The sequence below is a fragment of the Chamaea fasciata genome, unplaced genomic scaffold (genome assembly GCF_029207755.1).
Source record: "Chamaea fasciata isolate MVZ Bird 193981 ecotype frontalis unplaced genomic scaffold, bChaFas1.0.hap1 SCAF_1, whole genome shotgun sequence".
Lineage (NCBI taxonomy): Eukaryota > Metazoa > Chordata > Aves > Passeriformes > Sylviidae > Chamaea > Chamaea fasciata.
This window is the reverse complement of record NW_027094086.1, coordinates 133493757-133517831: the sequence shown is the minus strand read 5'-3', so window position 1 is coordinate 133517831 and position 24075 is coordinate 133493757. Positions and strand designations below refer to the sequence as shown.

The 24075-nt window shown below is 39.6% G+C and overlaps 1 protein-coding gene across 4 annotated transcripts in view; it reads right to left on the bottom strand.

The window, feature by feature from the left end:
* Positions 1–13335, bottom strand: part of CACNB2 (calcium voltage-gated channel auxiliary subunit beta 2) — a 242335-nt gene extending 229000 nt beyond the window's left edge. For 3 of the 4 annotated variants that reach the window (XM_066198668.1, XM_066198686.1, XM_066198696.1), the window contains exons 1-2: positions 13207–13335; positions 2573–2665 (exon numbers count right to left, since the gene is read on the bottom strand). In XM_066198668.1, the coding sequence (XP_066054765.1) occupies positions 2573–2665; positions 13207–13302 (189 nt within the window). In that variant the 5' untranslated portion in view covers positions 13303–13335. The remainder of the gene's footprint in view (positions 1–2572; positions 2666–13206) is intronic. The other variant, XM_066198677.1, reaches the window with a different exon arrangement.
* Between the last annotated feature and the right edge of the window lie 10740 nt (positions 13336–24075).

Here is a 24075-nt window from a genome sequence, read left to right as displayed (position 1 = left end):
TGAAACAAACAGGTCATCCCATGTCTCGATCAAAGCCCCCATTAAAAAGCTCTACAAATTCATTTTTAAGCAAGAACTTATTTCTTGGTCTTAAGACAGCACTAAAATAAAATAACAGGAAATGAATGGTACATCATTGACTCTATAGGGTTTAAATTCATTTGTCTGCCCTGCTTTTCTGCAATTTTCATCCATCTCGGAGAAAACACAGAATAATGGATTTTTTTTTTCCCACAAATAAATGGTTATTGCAAAACTATTATGTTCATTTATATCATGCAAAATACCCTGCAAGATAGCTGGAGATAAACAATATATAGACCAAGAGAGTTTCTGGGAAGGGCACAGCAGCTGAGCCAGCAGTAAACTCTGCCCGCATTCTGTTTCATATCTAGAACACTGGGCACTCTGGTCATGTTTATGGCAATTTTTCCTTAGTGCAAGAGAAACCAAGCTGTCCCAGGAGACAAATCAGAGCAGAAAAGCCTGTTGAAGATGGAATCCAAGCTTTGACATAAATGTCTCAGCAGCAACTCTGAAGAGGCATTTCTCTCATGCATCTGCTACAACTTGAAACCTCTGCCTGTACATTACTTGCTAGAAATGTTTTGTGAGGATTTTTTAAAATTTACTCTGGACAATTTAATGTAACATACTTATTTATTAATTAATTTATACAGTAACATTTCTTTGTTAACTTCAGTGACAATATAGTTTCAAAACTGAGTTGTGCTTCAGCTATCTATGAAACCTCTGATTTTTCACAGAAGTCTATTCACCATCCAATCATTTGCACTACATCACTAGAGTAACTTCTAAATTTTATTTCAGGCAAAGATATACATCTCTTCTGTAAAAATTTACACTTGAAGTCACACTCCCCTTAAAGCCCTTGGAAAGATATAGAGACATTTAGTCTACAGCTCACCAAACCTGCTTTCTATGCTAGTTTTGGAGATTTGATATGCCTCACACTCTGTAGAGACAACCAGATATCCAATGACTACAGGAGCCCACCTCAACACCACTGCTTTTTTTGATGATCCACCTCCTTGTGGATCTTCTTTCCCCTGCTCCTCACCATGACAAGAGGAGCAAGAGGAGATACTTGAGACCAACTTCAGATTTCATTTAGGTAAACAAGAAAGGCAAAGAATCATGTGCAGCTGGTGTAAAATAAACATACTCTGCTAAAAATGTTCCAGGCTGAATTGAAAATCTACAAGGAGCTAAGGAAAACAGCAACACAGAATTCCTCACAAAGATTCCTTGGAACTGGGAGATCCTGTTCCTACTCTCAAACACTACTTAGACTCACAGCATTTTAAGACAGGACAAAATTTCCCAAACAAGTAATGTACTTGATCCAGGTTTTCCACCTTGATATAGTTTACTGCCTCTGAAAACTCCCATGATCAATCAATTAATATTTCATGTCTATGACCAAAAGACACTGAAATGTAATAAGGGCCTGACTTTATCGAATCCTCAGCTGACCACAAAACCTACCAATACAATTACAGCAGGACAAAGTTGAAGAATTTCAGTAAACAGAAGCTGTATCCTCATACAACCAATGCAACATCAACAGAGTCATTAAATAATTTGGGATGAAGGAACATGCAAAACAAGCCAGTAGAGAAGGAGGTGTGGTGCCTGATTTTGGTAAAAAACCCCAAAACACTGCTATGAAAGCTTCTGAATTCCAGGACCTTTCTGAAAAAGATGCCAAAGTCTGCATTGAGAATACCATGGCTTAAATTATCTGGGCATGAAGAACTGTGTTTCAGACTGCACAGGCTCAGTCACTGTGGTGCTCTGGGTACCACTTCTGCTCTCCAAGCTGTCAACCACACGTCCATTGACACACATCCTCCTTCCTCAAAAGTAGAGTCTCAAAAGCACCAGAGACACCCTGGGCTCTGGATGCACTTCCAGATACCCTCTGTTGGCCAGAATGAGCCGTCCTGCAAGCACCCACCCTGCTCTGGGATCCCCATGAGGTTCCAGCAGGATCTCTCCCTTTGAAGACACACAGACACCGGGGTATGGGAGCCTACACCACCACCCCATGTTCCACAGGCTCTTTGCAGCATCAGTGCAATGGGGACAAATGCTGCCAGGGATTTCCTCTCCAACCCATGCCCTAAAATAACACTGGGATGTGGGAGGAAAGCATCTAGGTTAACACTGCCTCATGCAGCACTATTTTAAGCAGGAAAACCCTGAGGATTGGTAAGGTTTTGATTCCTTCTTCCAAATGTTGCGACTTTAGGCACTTCCATCAGACTCTGCCTCCTCCTCCAGCTTTAATCACCTGATAGCATTAGAGTAACAAAGATAAGGATAACTACTATACATGGAAATGAATGAGAAATGAGAAAGTATTTTTATGCCAAGATCAAAACAACTGCAACCAAGTATTTTTCATTATGCCAGAAGATACTTCTGCTACTTCTCAGACTACAGCATTACTCTGAGTTGACAACTTTAAAAAAAAAAACTTTAAAATTACATTTTAAACATCTATACCAGCAAGCCATACACTCTTTCAGAAGCTGAAAACCCATACCTGGCGTACAAAACTGTTGGAGGTAGTGTCAGAAGATGTACTCCCATCTGATCCTTTAAATCGGTTTTTTCTTCTTGCCCCTTTACCATAAGACTGTTCAAAAAAAAACAAACAAAAAACAAAACACACATTAGAGAAACAGCATTACAGCATTAGTTTGTGTTGCACAGAAAGCTTCCAGTGTCTCCTAGGCTAGCAGGGATTCAGATTATCAGCTTTGTGCCAATCAATAACCACATTCACCAAGTAACTGATGGGATGTATGTGCAAGTGCTCACCAGGCTTGGTCAATTGAGCCCTAAATGTTTTGCTGTTGCTGTGGGGTTTTTTTTCACATTTGAGTCCAGAAAAGTATTTATAGATTCACATAAATGTAGCATTATTCACTCAAGCCATAGTGATTAAAAAGTAGAGTTTGTTGTGCAGCTAGTTTAAATAAACAAGGTAGGAAAGGAGGTACTAAAGCAGTCTCCAGGATATCACAGCTACGAGCCAAGTCAGCTGAGGGAATATTAAACAGCAAGAAGTGACACACAACTTGTTGATACAATCTTACAACTGAGGGAGATTTTACAATAATTTTTTACAGTAAGAAAGTAAAAGCAGTATAGCAATAAAAAAGACTGTATGTATAACTGGGAAAGAGGTAATATGCTACTAAAAAAAGCAAGGCATCACTTTTATCTACTAGGAATTTAAAGAGACATGAGGAGAAAACTATGGCTGAAACAAAACTTTAAAACTATGGTTTAGAAACAAGGCAAATGCATGCATGTGTCCATGAAAAGCTATTTGTTTTGTGCCTTAAATGTGAATCATCAATTAATATTTTTACATTAAATTACAAGGAAAAAAAAGAGAAATAGTTCATAACTATGTTATTTGCAAACACTTATTTCTGTGTAAATGAGTGCAAACTGTGTAGACTGTGAACTCTGCCACAACATCACCTCCGGGCTGTGCAACCTTCAGAGCTTTAGGCCTGAGCTTACTGGTTCCCATGGTGGGGAAGAGTGGGCTCCAGTGCAGGCTGAAACACTTAAAATCTCATACTGGCAGATTTTTAATATCATGTCTTCAAATTCTGAGTGCTGTTCTTAGCAGTACTACATATGGTAATTGTGATTTAATATTTTGCAGTCTAAGACTACCAGAGGAGGACGACAGATAGCCACCACTAACCTCAGATTGTTTGACAAATCCAGGTACCTTGCCTCCACCAGATGCAAGAGAACAATCTCAATCTGTAACTTTGCTGATTCTGGGAGAGTTTGGAGCACTGGTTGAAATCTAATACATCAATCTTTCAGAAAGGATGACTCAAGGAACAGTAGTTCTGTCAGCCAGACATTCACTCTCAGCAAAAATAGTATCTGTTATCTCACTAACCTAACAATGACCTACAACAAAAGCAGTGCTGTACCCCCCAAAAAGCCGATTAATGGGAAAGATATTTTGCCAAGATCATATATTTTTTCAAAACTGGACAACAGCCCTGTAAGAAATTTCTGAAGGGCACCCAAATTGATTTTACATGCTGGTTAGGGCAGAACTAAACAAAAATCAAGATGTGGAACATTATGGGGGTAAAAACAGGACATTCTGATGAGTCTAGGACTGTAACCCAACAGGTCACAAAAATTAAATTTCAATCAGGTATAGCTTTACATGGTTGCATCTCTAAGAGGAATCTTTTATCACTGAAGAACTTCTTGGTAATGAAAAGGTCTTCCTAGATCAATAAGAGTACATTGGAACCACTGTTACAAACAAATTATTAAAAATATTTTCCAGTTAAAATATTATAATACATAATATTTTCCAGTTCTACCAGAACCATCTTTTTGCACCTAATAGAATATAATTAATATAATATTCCACCTAATATAACACAGTATAATATAATATAATATAATATAATATAATATAATATCAAAGTCCTAGAATACATAAAAAGCATCTCTGACAGCAGTATTCTTCAAATGGAACAACATCTGTAGATCAAAATTTACCTGTGTGAATGGCTCATATTGAGTTAATTGTCTGTGGTTACCCACAAATATTCTGAACTAGTTTCCTAAAATTTTTGTGGAAGCATATAGAGCTATACTTACAAAAAAATAAAGAATTTCTAACATTCACAAAGGAGCTCAAGAATATAAAGCTCTACATGAAGATTACACTATCTAGGCAATTTCATTAATGGTGTACAGTACAATATTGTGTAATTGCCAAGGAGATAATTAAAAACATGTCCACATATTCTCTCTCACAGTCACACTTCTTTTATTTGTCTCCAGTTTCTAGCATATTTATTTAAAGTATCATAGTATTTGGTTGGCTGACACAAAAATTTGTGAGAAAGGCAAAAGAGGGACAGAGTCTAGAGTGATGAGGATAAAAAACATAAGAGCAGAAAAAGAATATGTTACAAGCACAGGTAGAGAAGTGTGCATTTTATCTGTGCAACAATGACTAAAAGCATTTATTTCTGGCAACATCACAGCAAATGAAGCTGAGGCTGAAACTCACATTGATTTTTCAGATTGAGGAGGGCTTTTTTTGTGCACAGTAACATGCACACTTTTGTTTTAGTGTTTTGTAAGTGAAAATTCATCAGAAGCATGAGCTGCACACTAACTTTAGATACAAAAAACCTGTTGACATGATGGCAGCCTGTGGCTACAGATCGTAGGCACAGTCAGTTTTACACCTGCTTCTTTGCACAGAGCACTTTTCAATCAAAAGAATGGGGGACAACTTTGCTTTGTGGGAAAACTGGGATTTGATGACTCTTCTCATTATTTTAAGGATGCTAATCATGGACCACATTTTTTTTCCATGCCTTTCAGGCTTATTCCCACAGTCAGAAATGCCTGAAACTTTCTTCTGAAGATGAGATTAGTCTTCCATAATCAAAACAATGTTATATATTATTAAAAATTAATAATCATCTCTGCCATGTGGAGAAGCTTGAACACTCATCCTGTCATAGTCATTATATGTTGCTTCTTCACGTGTATTTTTTTCCACAAGATCTTAATGCGAGAACAAGGCCTTTGTAAAAAAAAAAAAAAAAAAGAAAAAAGAGAACATTTTTCCCCAGTATGTTACTGTGATTTGCATGCTAAAATACATTCCCTTATCTGTGTTCTGTGCAGCAGTTGGCTGCAATTAGGCAGCTAAAAATAAAGGGCTGAATCACGACATGAGGACATTGGCCAGTAAAAGCAGCAACACGGGGCAGTCGTTCTTAACCCATATAGTGGCTGCACCTAGCAGAACAGCCACTGGACACCAAACACCTCAGCACCCCAGCACCCCAGCATGGTGGCAACCTCAAAACCCAGAAAACCCAGCAGGGCAGGGCTGGCACACCATCATTTGTCCCAGCTGATCTGGATACAACTGACTCCAGCCCTGTGAACAAGCCTGTTTATATAAAAAGTTTGCTGACAGTAAGTTCTTACTGGATTTTAGCAAAACATATTACTCAAACATAAAGTTATGTATACATGTAAGTGTTTACAAGATCAAAAGTGTAGCTTAGTTTATTAGTCAGATGTGTGAAATTCTTTTAAAACTGGCTGAGCTGTCCTGCCTGAGACAAGAAATAAAACACATTTATGTTCAAAGCTTCATAAAATACCTGGAAAACAACATGAAACCATACTAAAAAACCCAAACCAAAACCAAACCAAAGTAGTTTTGTAAAAACCATTTCATCAACCAAGACTTAACAAAGCAAAGAAAACCTCTGCTTTCCAACTCTGATTAGAAAGTACATTGTGCAACCCATGTAATCAAATGTAATCAAAACCCATATTCAACCCATGTAATCAAATGAAATATGGGAATCATATGAAGCATTAAAGGCACACATTGCAGTTTCGTGATAATTAACAGTTTTATACACAATTACTTGTTACTGTAAACAGATGAGATCAATGTCGCTCAGTGAAACCCTTTAATTTTAATGAGGTTCTGTCTCAACACATAAAACACATGGGCCCATAACAGTTAATCCTGTAACACACTTGACAAGCAGAAGGCATCGTTTATCCCTGTAGGCAAAATACTATAGTCTGGAAGAGGAAATATAAAAACATTTAAAATTACCAACTATCTACAACCAGGGAACTGGTCTTCAGTGCGAGTCTTAAAAGGCCCTTCACCAGTAACCACTCTAATGGTATCTAATAGCAAAGCAGTGCTAAGGACTATACAAAGGGTGAGTCTGAACCTTTAACTATTTATCATAGGTAAAATAGCACCAGTGATTAAGTCTGATGACAGGTGCAGAGGTAAACCCTTAAAAACTCATCTCATGAAGAAAGGGTACGGATGATTCAGGCAGTAGAGTGACTGACACCAAGTCAGGTCCTTAAACAAAGATGGAAGAAATAAATTGGAGAAAACAAAACCAGAAAACAAAATTTCAGAGCTACACCGAATCTTACATCATTTCAGATGAACAAGGGACCGACCACAAAAATCAAAAGAACACCTAAAGGTAAAAAGTGATCCCCTGAAGGATTAGGGAATTGCTAGGTCAGAAATACAAATGTGCACTAAGTATTTTTCCTTCCCATGCAAAAGCTTAAAAAATATTTAAAGATGCCCATGTTCCATACAGAGCACATCAGGACAGTGCAGAATATATGCATCCAGCTCCATCCTTTCCTTAAAAGAACAGCCACTGCCGCTTTAAGCATTCCTTACAACAAGGAAACAAACGTTCCCATAGGTCAGACCCCCTGGGCCCTTTCCGACCACTGGCCAGGCTTGCCACTACTCAGAAATCAAACCTTCCAGCGTCAGCTGCATATCTGCAACCCCTCACATCCTCACTCATGACATGAATGTTTCTGATTTTTGTACCGCAAATCATACTAATCTTACAGAGGAGTAGAGGTCAGCTTCCTGACCACACAGCCAAGGGCTGGAAGATGTACACAGACCTTGGTGATGTGCTCCCCACTAATCCACAGTTCCCTGCCATGATGGGAATGAGGGCAAGAGGGCAAGGTAGGAAACAGCAATATATCCTGATTTGCCTCCACCTCAGGAGCAGGGTTTTGAGTCACCCTATGTGGTCAACATCAGTGCAGCTCCAGGACAGGCACTTTGCTCTGTGACACACCTTCAGCAAAGGAGCTGCCTGAGGAGCACAGACTCATGTCCCCAAAGCAGAAAAGAATCCCCAGTTTAGGTCTCAAAACCTAGATTTCTCCAAATAAACAACTTTTGCAATCAGAAAAAAACTCAGGAAAGACAGGACTCCCCCTCAGGAATCCTATCAAACTGAGGATCTCCAATAAAGTCATCACGTTCACACAAGCTACAGGGACAGTCTGCAAAGTCCATTTCACAGTCATTTTATAAAATCCTACACCTACACCAAAACAAAAATCCATCCAAACAAGCAAACAAAACCCCCCAAACCTCCACAAATAATTCTTATCTCAAAACTTGCAAATATAGTACATAAATATTTGACAGATGCTTCTTTTTCACCATTAAAAGAAAACTAATTTCTGCCGTGCAATCTGTAATGGTTCAATCTTAGATGCTCTTTTCTGCTGCCCTGTGATAAAGCCTTGCCAACACTGCATCTAGAAACAGCCCTATTCTTGCCAGTTCCTACACTTGTAAGCCATCTCCCAGTGCTCTCACCCTGGCCTCAGACCAGGTCATCTGGCAGTTTCCACCTGCCAGACAAGAAGCTGGGAACTTGGCTGGATCTCTTCCTCCCCAGTGGCTTGGAAACCCACCTCAGTGCAGACCTGCTGCACAGCTATTTGTAATGCCAGTGATGAAGATGTCAGTTCCCACCTCAGCAAAACAGGAGCACACAACAGCAGAAGGTGCTGAAGCTCATGCCCAAACCCCACTGTGCCTCCTGCAGCCTTTAAAAACTGGCAACTACAGTTGTAGGCCACGTGCCTGTACCTCTCCACCTGCTCTCCATGGATTTCTGTATTTCACTTGCACAGGCAAATAGGAAGAGATCTGACTCTGTGACAGAAGGATGCCTGCAGGGACCAAGAGCCAACTATGAGACAGTTTCCCTCTGCTAAGGGTCTGCTACCCTGAGGACAAGAGACCAAGGCAAGCCCTTGGACAGCAGGAAAGGCAATTTTGGTTCCTTCATTTTTAAACTCTTCTATCCCAGCACAGAAAAGACATGAGTAAAAGAAGCAGAAGAAAAGTAACTGAGACTCCAGAGAAGCCAGCCTTGGAATAGCAGAGGAGCTTTTCATCCATAGAGACAAAACAAGACAAAGCCAGAGATTGCCTCTAGAAGATAGTCACCTGATAAATAGGTTAGGACTGAAACTGCTGAACTTTTTCAGAGGGACTTTACACTCTAGAGGTAAAGAACAACTATTATATCTCACTTATGCTGCTAATGTGTAATACCCAAGTGGAAAATATCTCTGGAAGAGATGAGCATACAAAATCACCTTTTATTGCTTGAGTACAGGATAATGCAAAAAAACCCAAAGAACAGAGAATTATCAGAATAGAAATAGCTGAAACCTGAGGGGTTTCTTCAGTGAAGGACTATTAAAATTTATTTTTTCAGTAAGGAATACAACAGTGAAGGGAGGTTACCACACTGGGAGAGAAAACACAATCTCTTGCTGAAAGCCATGAGGAACTCCAATGAATGGAATTATCTCTTCCTCATTTGTATATCCTCCACTGAACTGCTGCCACATTGGATCTGGCTCCTAGGGATGCTGCCAGAAGAGAGTAAAACCTTCCATGCCTCTATAACTAATGGGTATTGGTATTATTTAAGTAAGCAAAGGGATATAAATTTTGTTTGTGGCTTACAAAGTGTTCTTGCAATCTAGTACTGGGAAATACACGGTTGCAAAATGTTTGTTTGAAGAACAGGTAAACATGGTATGAACTGTGATAAATCAGCTCAGCTGAAAGCAGCAGAGGGCAGTGTGATTAATCTGCTGAGAATAAATCTCTGGATATTTTTCCATTCCTCATTACCACAAGACAGGCGGTGAAAGGATGGTGCTATACAACTGAGAAGGTAGCTGAAGATTCAGGAAGGAATCTCACAACAGCCTGTGTAAAGGCCTGTAACTAAGCTGATTTTTCTGGAGTCACCACATGCACATCACTCTAAAATTCACCTTAATATCAATCATAGTTGATACAGAAGGAAAACTGAACAAGCCTATTCGTTAGCCTCATCCATTCAGTTTACCTTCTGCAATGCAACCTGAAAAACAAGCCAAGCACTCCAGGGATGATGAAACCCTTAGACTTGGAAGGCAGAAACATTTAGCAGTAGCATGCAATGGAGGAAATCTAAATGCAGGTGAAAGAGCTGAAGAAAACAATCAAGAAAAGAATTGTTTTCACTTAAAAAGTGTCAGATTGTTAGGACATGCACTGACAGACGATGCACAAGCTGGCAAAAAAATAAAAAAAAAAAGAATAGGAGGAAAATAATAATGAGGAATAGGGAAGAATTCATCCAGTGTAAGATACCTTCTCTCTCGAACAGGTAGCCTACAGTTTCTTGATAGAAGGTTTCATTACATTTTCTTTGAAATATCTTTGTGTAATTTACTCATCTGATTTGCTATGACTGTCCCTAATGCACAGCACAGGAAGCTTCTTTATGATTAGAAAACAGCAACAGAAATTGAATCTAATGATTTTCGAGGACTGAAGGACTTTGAAGTAGGATCATAAGAAAATTACATGGGAAGGGAAAGGGAAAAAGAAGAGAGGCTGAGTTACCATGAAAGGCATTAATGTGTTATGTTATGTCATAAACAAATCAGAATAGTATCTGGGTTAATTAAAATTATTAAACTGAATATTCTACTAATTCAGGTTCCTAAAAAAAGGGGGGTTCTTTAAATAAAGAACTAAAAAGAGGATTTGGGTTGATAAAAAAAAAAAAAAAAAAAAAAAAAAAAAAAAAAAAAAAAAAAAAACCCTGATCATCGAACACCGATACATTTGAACAGTTTTCTTCTTTGCTTTCAGAAAACCTAATGCTGATTTTATTACAAAAGGGCCACACCTAAAGCCACCACTTTGCACTGACATACACCTGGACATTGTGAAGAAGTCCATAGTATAACTGTTAGCATGCAGATTTGTCTGGATAAAACTGGACATCTGAAACTATATTGCAACTCCATCTAAGACCAAGATCCATCTAAGACTAAGATCACACTGAACTATAACTAGAACTGTTTTTACAGTCATATGGACCTAAAAGCCACAGAATCTTAGGTAATACAGAAAAATACACCAATATCTTGTTCCAGTTGCAAGGAACTTCCTGGAAAAATACAGTATAACTGTTATGATCAGCACCCAAAGAGATTTTCTTTTGCTTGCAGATCTTGTTAGGAAAATGAATTATGAAAATAAGAAACAAATTTTACACAGATGCTATCTAGGAATATTTCACATATTTAACTACCTTTAAGTGAAGTACTTCTAGAGTGTTAACTATATTCATTCCCCTGCCACATGGTGACAAGTTTCGCCAAAATGGATGGACAGGCACAATCCAAGATATTGACCATGATGTTAAGAGAGGTTAAAAGAAATCTCAGCTTTGCAAAAGTAAAATTCTTGGATAAGAGAATTGTTGTGACTTGGTACAACTCTACAAAGGCTCCTCAGTAATATTTCACTAAATCATAATTCCCAGAAGAAGCACTTCTGAGTGAACACTTTTACGAGTGACATCACTCTGTAAGCTCGCATGTTGGTTTGGGATTTTTTCCTGACATTTCCTGAGATTATTTGGCAGGAAATATTTCTAGGATTGATATTTAATTACCTTAGTAAAAAAAGATAGTGGTAACACATAAATGAAGTACCTGTAGGCAATCTACTTGATGATTCACATGTCCTCATTAAGCCTCTCTTTCTCACTGTGAATGTGTTCTAAAGCAGCAAGATTTTACAATATTGGGGTTTTTTAAATATTCAAAGAACAAAAATTCAAATCAAAATAATTGTCTCTAAACACAATACTTGCTAAGGAATTAACTTGCATAATTATTCAGACAAAAGGCTCTTTTTTTCCATAATCTTATTTCCTGTATATCAAATGTTTATGTATGACTAAAACAAGCACATATTGAGAAGATGATTCCTGTTCTGCCTAATTACTTTGTTTCCAAAAACTGAAAAACATCCCTGAATCAAAAAGCTGCATTATTACTGTCTTAAAAAGTGAACCTTTTTTGGCTGTGAATGTTCAAAAACCTGTTTTATGAAACAGAATATAAATGCATTACCTGAAACATAAATAATGTGGGTGTTATCAAACTATTCTTCCTCTCTAAACATAGGTTCTTTAAGCCTAGTAAAAAAGAGGGATGAAAAATCAATTTTATGATTATTATTTGACATTTGTCCACAGCAGAGAGGCACCATATGATTTGACAGTCGCTGATTCTGTGCTTAGGGCTGAAAAGATGTAAAAAAGGGTGGATTTGTAGGTCAGAAATTAGCTCCCTTGCAACTGTTTCTAGAGAAGCTGGCAAAGCATATGGCCCTACTGAAATGTCTGTTCTATGCTTGGAGGCTACTGACAAATTCACATCCAAAGAGACACTTTTTCTTTTTTAGTTTAACCTAGTCTCTGCTTCAGTGCCTGGATTTTGTTCTGCTGTCACTGGGCCTAAGTAAAGATCAACCACTAAGGCTGTTGACAGACTGACAGCATTTTCCTCTGTCAATCAAGCACTTCTGGGACAAAGCTTCTGGGACAACTTCTCAAACAAAGCATCAGAGATAGCTTTAGCAGCAACAGTAAAAATGCACTGCAAAAGGAAAAAAACCTCTGTCCTTACAAGAACATACATGTTTGTAATCTGAAATACACACAATCGGATTTTACCACCAGATTTTACCCTTTTACTGGGTTCAAAAACAGCACTCTGTAGTCTTTGTAGCCAACCATTGCAAACTTGAAGGTATTATCCAACATGCACACATTAAACAGAAACAACCCTTCAAAATATAAAGTCTTTTCTAAGAGTGCCATACCCTGCCTCCTTCTCATCACCCATCCCCACCTGAACACTGCACAAGAACTGAGTTGTTAAAAATTCTCAGACGACTCAACAACCACCTTCTGCACGGAAATCGAGCATCTTAAATCTGCAGCATGGTCAAAATTCCTGCTGAACAACTGGCGTGAATCGCCTTCTCTCACCTACAGACTGTCACCAGCCCGTGCAACAGACGAGGGAGGTTTCAGCCGTGCGTGAAAAGCATCAGGTACAGACACAACAGGTTACTGGAGCAGGGAAAAATAGCCGTACCCTGCGAGTAATGCATGTGCGGAAGATCAGCTTAATAGCAACGTATTCTTATATATTCAACCTCCAAATAACCGCAAGGTTCTTTCGACTTACGATGCTTCTACGGCACAGAGCATCCCATGTAGGTGAATTAAACGGCATTTGAGGGTGGGGGCGAAGACAGGGGTTTCGGGCATCTCAGGGAACCGTCAAACTTTTCCGACGGCGGTGACCAAAGTTGAAGGACGGGGAGCCCCGGCAGCCCCGCCGCCCTGCCCCGCGCCCCCGCCCCGCCGCAGCCCCGGCCGAGCCCCGCGGTACCTGCGCTGCCGCCGCGGGCAGGGGGTTGTCCAGCAGCTCCATCTGCACCTCCTGCGCCGGGCTGGGAGGCGATTTGGACATGTCGCTCTGGACCATTGGCGGGGACAGCGGGTGGCTGGGCGCCGAGCCCCTCGGCGGGATAGAGCCGAGCCGAGCCGAGCCGAGCCGAGCCGAGCCGAGCCGAGCCGAGCCGAGCCGAGCCGAGCCGAGCCGAGCCGAGCCGAGCCGGGGCGGCGGGCGCCGCTCAGCGCCCGGCCATGCCGAGGAGCGAGCGGGCGGCCCTGCCCAGCCCGGCTCTGCTGCGCTCCGCTCTGCTCTGCCCTACCCTGCCCTGCCCAGCCCTGCCTGCTGCCGGCGGGGAGCGCTCGGCGCCGGGGACGGGGCAGCGCCGGCGGCGGGCGCGGGGGAGGGCAGGGGGCGGTGCGTGGGGAAGAGGGAAAGTGACAGCGAGCATCTCCCTCCGGCAGCGCCGGGCGGGGGCGGCGCCGGGATCCGTGCCGGGATCCGCGCCGGCCCAACCCGAACGCGGCCGGGCGGCGAGCAGCAAAGTTGGGGCTGTGGACCGGGGTATGGGGGTGCAGTCAGGCTCTGCTTTTCCCTTAGCCCCGCCGGACATCTCGACCCTGGCCGCGCGGCATCGCCTGCCTCAGCCCCCATCGGCTAAGACCTGTGGTTTTAGTGAGCTATCCGGCACTTCGGCAGAGAAAGTTCCATAGGTCTCTCGTGTCGATGGGGCTTTTGCCTGTACTTGGAGGTTCCTGTGCACATATCAACAAGCGATGAGTGAGATGAAGCCCACTGTCTAATTTTATATAACCTGTAGCTGCACAATCTCAATCGTGCTATCAGGCAGCCCACTGGAGGATTTTGAATGACCTGTTCGAAACCTGATCTGGGAAAATCACCCTCCACCCCTGAGATGAACTGTCATTCCTTACGACAGATCATTTTATGACAGCCGACCTAATGGCTGTCCTGATACAGACCAAACCCTGTGAAGCCCACAAGAGGCTGATACCTTTCTTTCACACGATGGGACCAAGCCATGCCCCGTGCAGCACGAGAGGGAAACTTCTGTTTTCAGAATCACTTTGTGATGGTTTCTGAAATTTCTTATCAGCTGCTTGTAAACCATGAAAACTAAGTCTAGAAACTGACTGGCCTAATGTCACACACTTAAAATCACAGCCATTACTAAAAGCAATAAAAGTCACTTTCAGGAAAAGAAGCCAGCAAACCAAAGCCAGCACAAAAGCCAGATCAAGTTCAAAAAGTACTTTCAAGATTTGTCTAGATTGCATAGTTGATTTATTTCGTTTGTCGTAAGAGCTTATAAGCTTCCTTTCTGAATTAGCTGACTCCTATGGATTTTCTCATAAGAATAGTGAAAACCTTACAGGAACTGCCCATTTTTTTTGTGAAGGAATTAGCTTACTCTGCAAGAGGAAGTGCTCTGAGGTTTGAAGAACTTTCACTTGCCCAAAAAGTTTCATATTTATTTTGAAGACATTTTAAAATTATTTTCTAGAATTTTTAAGGTGTTGTGCATGACAAAAAAGAACTTTAATTTAAAGTGAAAAGTGTGGGGTTTATTGCTTAACTTTCATTCAAGTGACTCAATAGAGATGCTCAACAATCTTGAAACTATACAAACGCTGGAGCCTGGATGCTTCCAGATGTTTTTCAAGTGGTTACCACCAGAAAGATATTTTCTTTTTAGACATTTGGTGTGAAAAATGCATACTTCACCCTTTAACAGAGGCCTTGAAGTAGTTGTTTCAGTGACACTTACAAATTAGATTGTTTAAATGGAATTACTTTTTGTGACCATCATCATTATTAAGGAATTTACTGTAAAACCTTAACCCAGTATTCATGTTAGTGATTGCTGGATGGCATATTGTTATTGAAAGATGTTGTCTTTGAATTTCTAACAGCTTTATAGCTTTGGAACAATTTATCCTTGTGTTTTGAGCCATGCTCTAGGAAAGGCACTTGATGATCCACCATGATTCAGTACATTTACTTGGTAGATTTTCAGGCATCTGCCAGGGATTGCCTGTTCTGTCTCACACGGAGGAGGGAGTGGAAGTCACTTTATCATGTAACAGTGGCCCTTCATATTGCTTTCTGGATTTTCCCTTTGTAAAGAGCATGTAAGTAAGAGCATTTTTTTAAGTATACCATCCTTCTGTAAGAGTAGTAGTGATCGTTTTTGAAACATGACAGTTTCTAAAACCATAAATTGTGAATCTGGATCAAAACAGTATTTCTACACTCTTATAAATTAGAGCTTCAATATGTCAATTGAAGTTCATTTTTTGTGTGCTCTGTCATATATTTTATGATTAATTTGTCTTTTTTTTTCCTTTCCATTATAAAAATATAATGGTAATGATTTTGCTCATTTATGTACATACATATAGGGTCTATAGAAAGCAAAGACTCAGGAAAGAAGTTACACACACACACACAAATAACATCTGAATTTTTAGAAAGTTTATTTGGGTTTTCTTTCTGCGGAAAAGTAGTCTACATTACTGTTCCTTAGCAGCAGTTATCATTCATTGCCTTGATGAAATGAGTGGCTAGAAGATTAGCATAGAAGAATAATTGTGAGTATTTTATTCTGCTTCACCCCTTTTTGTTTAGCAATTAATCCAAGTTCTCTAACCTTGAAATGTGCAATGAAAATCCTTCAGCTGAACACATATGCATGTAGTCATCCCTCTGCATGCTGTTTTTGGCCACATCTGCTCCAGGATAAGGGTCAATGTGTAAAAACAATGTGCAGAGATTCTAAATTGCTTGTTCTTTCTCAAGGGGAAAAGCAACCTGGTACACCTAACCCCTTCTCAGCAGAAAACCACACTGCTGCATTTATTTACACTTTCATCTGCAACAGAGAGGTGTTGTGCATGCTTATTTGGATTTTTATAAACATGTAAATGTTAGAAAACCAGAAGAAAACACAAGCTGTTTTGTTCATAGGGCTTTTAAAAAAAACAAAACAAAACCAAACCAAAAGCTTAGGCTGACAAATAAGATAACCTGATTTGGGTGCCAAAAATAGCTGGGTTTTTTTGCATGACAGTTTAGATGTTCTTTTAATGCAAGGAAGGCTGTATTACTTTGTATATTTAATTGTTCTTTACCACCAGTATAAGAAAGTGGTGTCAGCATCATCTCCTGACTTTTGTGTCCATGTATGGCAAGTACATGTTTTGTTTAGCCTATAACTATCGCCTAAATGTGCAAAAATAGGCCAAGGAGGGTTGGCTGAAATTTGTGCAAATGCAGGTAAAAGCTAATAACTTAGACCCAAGGGACTTCATTAGAAACTTGCACGAATACAGACCACTGAACTTACAATTATTCTTAGTGAAACTAATAAAATGCTCGTAACTGAGCATATGTTTAAAGCCCTGATATAGAGAATTTTTTTAGGACTTTCAGTTAAAAAAACAATGCTAGTCACCGATTAGTCTGTGCCACCTCCTGCCTAAAATGAATTGTAGCCAGAAATTCAATATTGTGAAAAAAAGAATTCACTTGATTACCTGGTTTTAATATCTCAAAACAGAAATAGTTCATCTTCTGCAGTGATAAACTGGAACCTGCCTGTCACAAGTCCAAATTGAAGGGATTCCTCTTATTTTAGTACCTTATCTTTCACACAAGTCTGAACAAAACCACTGCAGACAGGCTCACTTTTGAATCTGTTATCAGTCTGTATCAGAGCACACCACCACCTGGCTGGATTTAATGAACTGATCCATTCTCCCAGCTCATGTTCATTATGTTTTATTCTTGGATATAGGTGCCACGCACCCAAGAAAGCCTTGATTGATGCTGTTGCAATGTATTCAGGAGAAGAAAGGATTGGAAGGAGGAAGGTTTCCACATGATGGAAGATAGAAGCAATATATAAACACTGGCAAAAATGCTTTTAATGCACAGAAAGGCTCGCAATACTTGAAAAAGCCACAACACCTACTAAGCACATATTTTCAGCCCTTTGCAAAACGTGACCAAAAAAGGCACGCTCCCGCTCGCAAGCTGTTCACTTTGCGAGAGGCAAATTTGCTGTCGATGGGTTGTATACAAAGTTCATGTTTGATTAAGCACTTCTGCAGAAGTTGCTGGTTTCAGTTGATATTTTCTTTGCTTTTTCTTTGCTCTCCTGTCATAACTGAGACTGCATATCTCCTTTTGTATCCCCAGTCCTTACCAACTATGGTGTTCCTATTTATAGCATCATTTTTCTCTTATTAAATACTTGAATCACAAGAGCACAAAAAGGCTTTATAGCATTCTCACCCACAAATATGCTCAGCCCATGTGAGTTACTGACATTAGAGACAGATTTTAATAGATTGTGTGTGGCCTGTGTCCAAGGACAGCATCCGAGCACTCCACAGCTCCTTGAGGATGGCCTTTCTTTCACCCTTCATTGAGCCCTGTGCTCAGTTTGGGCTTCTCTGCTTTTGGGTAGGTTTTGTTTTGTTGGGGGTTTTTTTGTGTTTTTTTTTCAACCCAACAATCATTTATTTGTGGCATCGAGGCAAAACTTCATTCAGAATAAATGGTGTAAGAAAAGACAGTGGCAACCTCTAGTCAGTGTGAGGATTGCAAAACCATCAATGTGGTTGACAGTTAACTCATCATTACCAAGGCTGCTGGCAGAGTTAATATGTCTGAGAGTATTGAAATTCTTTGCCAATTTATACATGCACAGATCTGAAGCGCAAATCGATGATGGCACCACTCCACATTGCCATCAAGTCAGTTTTAACAGTGAGCATTTGCCAGATGTCATCTCCCTCCCTCCTTGCCTTGGCTGCGCTAATCTGATCCTCCAGGGCACACCACTTGGCTCTTGGAGCAGGAGGTACTCCACTCAAGAACTAAAGGTAAAATGTAGCAGAAAATTAATTACCTTTCCATAGGGTAAATCTGCTGCTTTATCTCCATGAGCCATCCTACCATGAAGGCTGAGTAGTGCAACTGCCAGGGTGAAAGGGGAAGGAGAGACAGCAGGGATACACAACTCGGAGCAGGGCTGAAAAATTCCTTCCTGGCAGCACACCAACCCTTAAGGCAGCCTAGCTATAAACATCAAACTGCAAAGGCTTGGTTTTGAGAACATTACTGCAGAATAATGCTGATTTGATTTCAGAAAAGTAATTTTTGGGAAGTACTTTGAGTTTATGCAGCTAAAGGAGTCAAGGAAAGACAAGTCTTCAAGCTTTTGTTTGTTCCTCCTTTTTTTCACATATTGCTAAGCCTCTTTTACTCAACTTTCACCCAGTCTTTACCAAAACTGAAGTTCTTACTTTGTAAAAAATAAGATTTTTTACAAAAATGATTTTCAATAAAGCACCCTTCAAGTTTTATAAGAAAAATAATTCTGAGAAATATAATATCAGCAGTCACGTAAATACTGTGATGTAAGTGCTATAATAGCCACAGTCAATTAATTGCCATCAAAACCAACTTATCTATTTCCAGACAAAATTTTTCAAGGAAAACCTTTGTGCCCCTAAAACATGAAATGGTGCATTTCATTTACCTTCACATGAAGTTCCACCATCTTCTCTGACTTCATGCTGCCCTGAATTTTATTGAGATAACTATCCTTGAAGTGTCCTTCAAAAACCTAAAAACCAGTTAGCACTGATATAATAATTTTCTATTGTAACATTGCAACGGCATCCCATCTAACTTCTCTGGAAAAAAATGCCAAAAGCCTAATAGCAGCATTTTGATCCCAGTCATGTGTAAAGAAGAAAACAGTGGCAAGTATCAGTCAAGTGTACTATACATTACATTTTGAAAGTAAATATTGTTTTATATTATTTTGAAGACATGTATTTTAAAATACACCCTCAAATACTTCCTATGACAAGTTTCTCAAATCTGTTTGATTTCCTTATATCTTTACATGCTAAGAAAGTAATTTTCCCTTCAAATTTGCACTGGTCTGTTTTGTAGAAGGAATCTCTTGAAATGGGCATACCTTTTTTAAAAAAATTTTCTTCATGATGGAATTACACTTATTAAAAAAATAGGAAAGGATCAACTTCTAAAATCACATATCTATTAAAAGCAACAGGTAATGTTTTGGTATCCAAGCCTGTGCCACCCAAGACTTTAAAAATCAAACCACTCTGTACTACTCCAGTGGGGAGGGCAGGAGCTGCTGCTCCTGGTGAAAGCCGTGGTGAAATACATCCATGTTCAATCTTGGGTTAGTTGCCTGAATGCATATTTCTGAAAAAGACAGCAAAGCAAGTGAGGAAGCATCTCTCCTTCAAGGAGGGCATTTCAGGCCATCAGTGATCTCACAAGGCATCCATAAAAAAACCCAAATATTCAGTAGTACTTAAAACAATCCGTTAACAGGAAATCTGATCAGAACTGCTTTTCCTTATGGCACCCGTGAAACTCTGTGATCACTCAAGACCACAATTAGTGACAGACTGCATCAGCTCTGGTGTGCCATCTGAAGTCTGCCCAGGTGAATTCAATAGGCAGAGGCAGCTCCATGGCAACAAATACTAAAGAAACATTGTTAGCCAGAGACCAAATTCTGCAAAGATACGTGGAGTGCATTCTAGCACAACAGGAAGAAAAATACATTTCAAAGAGTGATAATGAGCAAAGCCTTAAAAAATTTCCTCCTCAAGAAAAGCAACAGATCATGGTCTTTGGTAATTAGCCATAAAGGAGGTTTTTTGGTAATTAGCCATAAAGGATTTTTCCTGAGAACAAAATAAATTCCGGATGAGATTTTACAGCCTTTGTTTGGACAATATTCAAATAAATTTCAAGCAGTTGTTTTGTTTCCTTTTTTTTTTCCCCTGGTATAATTATAATTAGTGGTCATCTCTTTATTCACTCAGATCTCAGGAAGTCCTGCAATCTTTTCATGACCATCTGAAGATAGAAGCATCAAAAAAGAGAACCATTCCTGTTCAGCTATTACTTAAGCCCTAGGCTTCCAAGATTTGTGAATGAGCTGTATATCAGGGTACCAAAAGGAGTCTTGAAAATCATTCATGGACATATAGCTTCATTAGTTTCACAGAACCCTTCGTGAGTTACAAAGTGCTCTACACTGGTTTTTGACTGGATGCCAGAATCCCAAATATGATTTCTCACGTATTGGACATATTTCAGTACGGCTTATAAACACTAACACAATTCTTACTTCATGCAAGTTTTTTTCTAGCACTTTATACACAGTAATTCAATATTTACTGTAGTAAATCTGTTTATATCTTCTGAATGTTCATCTACTATTCAATACAAAGAAAAACCCTGTGATTTCCTTTCTGAAGGCTGACACAAAACATTTAGAATAGCTCGAACAGGTGGAAAAAGACAACACTGTGTATTAAAGTAAGTCTCTTAACAACAGAATAACATATAGGTGAATGGCTGCTTGCATAAGTAGTATGGAAAATGTCATAAATATTACTTACCAGCATGAATCCCTGAGCTCTGCATGTTGGGTCACTGTGGGGTTGCTTCTTTGAGAAAAATCTCAGTTGCATGCTTTTACAAAAAACAATTCTGTTTTATTTAGTTGTGCTATATATGTCATCCAGCATAAAGGAAACAATGACAGTAAACACAGTGAGATAGTCAGAACCAAAATTTTAGGTGTTTGTAGCCAAACTATTGTTCATGAATCAACTCCTGAACTCCTGCTGTTTCAAAACCAGAATACCAATTTAAAACAAGATTAATTCCTGATTCTCACTCATATGTTGAGTGTAATAATTGTCTAAACAGTAGCCATTGCTGAAGCAGAAATGTCCTAAAGCAGCAAAGAGGCCAGCTGAATGGGGTCATCCACTCAGCAATTCTAACTTTCATTTACTGTGTAGTTTCTTCTGGAAGAAGCATTAGTGTGTTTTCAGTGTTTGTTCAGCCATTAGTGTAAAGTAAATGGGCTTTTACTAGGAAATTTTGATAGACTAAGTGGTTTTTTTTTCTTTTTGGTGGGTTTGGTTTTGGGGTTTTTTTTCCCCTAAATAAACAAGGTTAAAGTTGTAATAAGGGCTTTTACGTGTATTTTTATCAATTTGCAATGAAAACAGAGTGCATACCAAAGTATTTACATGAAGATCACGTAGAAGAAAGAAATTTGTTATATCCTCCTTGCTCTGAGAGTTCAAAAACAGGTTAGGTGCTGCTCATAAGTGCTCTTCCACACTGCAGTTCAGATCACTAGGTAGCTGGGTGTCTGCTCTGCTTTTCTTGGATTGCACATATGCTGTTGTGCAACAAGCCTATAAACTCTTTTTAATTAGCATTCATGTTGCTGTTTGCCACTGCAATGAAAGTTCATTTACACAATCTACTATAGTGTCTATGTATAATTTTCATGTGCATAGCTACAGTCTACATGTTGTAAGAAAATTCAACACTGCTTTGTATTTGTTACCATGCTTCAATTAGAAAGGAAAAAAAAACAACTCCAAGGTGTCTTTCTTGCACAAATATGTGTTCCAATACATTTAATACTGTCATTATTCTGAATGTCTTGCAGAATTAGTAATTTTGCAAAATGGTTTGCATTGTATAATTTGAATACTTTTTCTTTTTCTTCTAACATTTTAAAATGTAATGTTGATTAGAAATAATAGTATAATTAACCAGGGAAATTTTAACTTGCAGGTCAGGAAAAAGAAATACAGGACAGTTCAGTGTTTCCAAGGTGAGACTGCCCTATTTTTGGCTTTTTAACCAAAACAGGCATTGGATTAATTAAGATGCTCTTTAAGAACAGGAATCAAATCTCAAGATATTTTGAACTTCTTGGAATATTCAACCATCTGACTAAAAATTAATATTTACCCTTCATTCCTTTTCCTATCAAAATATGTGTTCAGAATAGAGATCATTCGTGATCATAGAATCACAGAATTACAGACCAGTTTGGGTTGGAAGGGACATTTAAAGCTCATCTATCTAGCCCAGTCCCCTGCAATGAGCAGAAATATCCTCAACTATATTAGGTTGCTCAGAGGCCTCTCTAATCTGACTTTGAATGTTTTTAGGGATGGCACATCCCCTGGCATGGTCACAGGAACTTCCTGACAGATATATATTGTGGATATAAGCATCCTTATAGGAGTTTCTTAGGGAGAAAAAGTTGCCTACTCTTTGGTCCCAGGTGCAACTTGAAAGAGAAATACAAATCCATTGAGTTTAGTGCCTTTAAGATCACTTGCCATCCCAGGAGGGTTTTTCAGGTTTGCTTTTTACTTCTCCTGAACGTCAGTTCAGATCCCATTTTATAAGAGTAATCCTATTTTTAGATCAGACCTTACAGTTTAGAAGTAGCTAGAAAATTCAGAGATACTACACAACATGTTTTAGAGAAAATCTAAACTTGTTGAATCAAACTAAACAAGCTCAATTCCAAACAGAAAAACATGACAAAAAGTATTGAAAACACAATTGGTAAACCTGATCTGACACACCTTAAAATGACCTTTTTTGGCTGTTGGGTAATTAAACAGATATCAGATTACAAACCAAAATATCCTTAAAACCAGAAACAAACACTCAGTGAAGTAACTGTTTGCTCAGTTGGTCTGTACATACAACTTTTTTTTTTAATGATGAGCAACATAAATATTAAAAAGGTAACTGGTTATAAATGTAACATACAAGTATGAAAACTGTAAATGCAAAGTGTTTTAAAATAATTCCATTAACAGAAAAAAAAAATCTTTTAAAAAATGTCCAGGAGGTAAAATGTTGTATTGCAACCTAGCAGTGAAATGGAACATTTGGCATTCGCAAACACTTCCACATCTTCCTTACTAAACACATACTTCAGTAGGGAAAGCACTGAAGAACAACTTAGGTATTATATGAGAATGTAGTTTGATTATATTTTCACAGCTCAGAGAGTTAGAAGTAGCATTGTTTTACATTCAGTTAATTATCAGACTGGGAGCTGTTTGCAATGAGTGTATAGCATCAGTTTATTACAAAACAAAACATCCTTCCACTCCAAACCAAAATGAAGTCTTTCAAGGCTTAGTATCTTATAATTACTTGTTGCTACCACTCTTATCCCCCAGAAAAGTGGAATCAAACATTTTTGGAATAATTCAGTGCAATTACTTTATAAGTGGGTTTAGCATCTGTGCAAAAATAAGGAGGTCTAGATTTGATTGACCAATTATTTTGACAAAAGTATATAGTAAACCCTACTTGTAATCCTTAGCACAGGTTCATCTGTCTGTGATCCAAGGCCAAGTCTGGGGAAAAAGGGAGGGAGGGAGGGGGAAGGGGGAGGGGGAAGGGAAAAGGGGGAAGGGGGAAGGGGGAGGGGGAAGGGAGGGGGAGGGGAGGGGAGGGGAGGGGAGGGGAGGGGGAGGGGAGGGGAGGGGAGGGGAGGGGAGGGGAGGGGAGGGGAGGGGAGGGGAGGGGGAGGGAGGGGAGGGGAGGGAGGGGAGGGGAGGGGAGGGGAGGGAGAGGAGAGGAGAGGAGAGGAGAGGAGAGGAGAGAGGAGAGGAGAGGGAGGAGAGGAGAGGAGAGGAGAGGAGAGGAGAGGAGAGGAGAGGAGAGGAGAGGAGAGGAGAGGAGAGGAGAGGAGAGGAGAGGAGAGGAGAGAGAGAGAGGAGAGGAGGAGAGGAGAGGAGAGGAGAGGAGAGGAGAGGAGAGGAGAGGAGAGGAGAGCGAGAGGAGAGGAGAGGAAAGGAAAGGAAAGGAAGGAAAGGAAAGGAAAGGAAAGGAAGAAGGAAAGGAAAGGAAAGGAAAGGAAAGGAAGGAAAGGAAAGGAAAGGAAAGGAAAGGAAAAGGAAAGGAAGAGGAAAGGAAAGGAAAGGAAAGGAAAGGAAA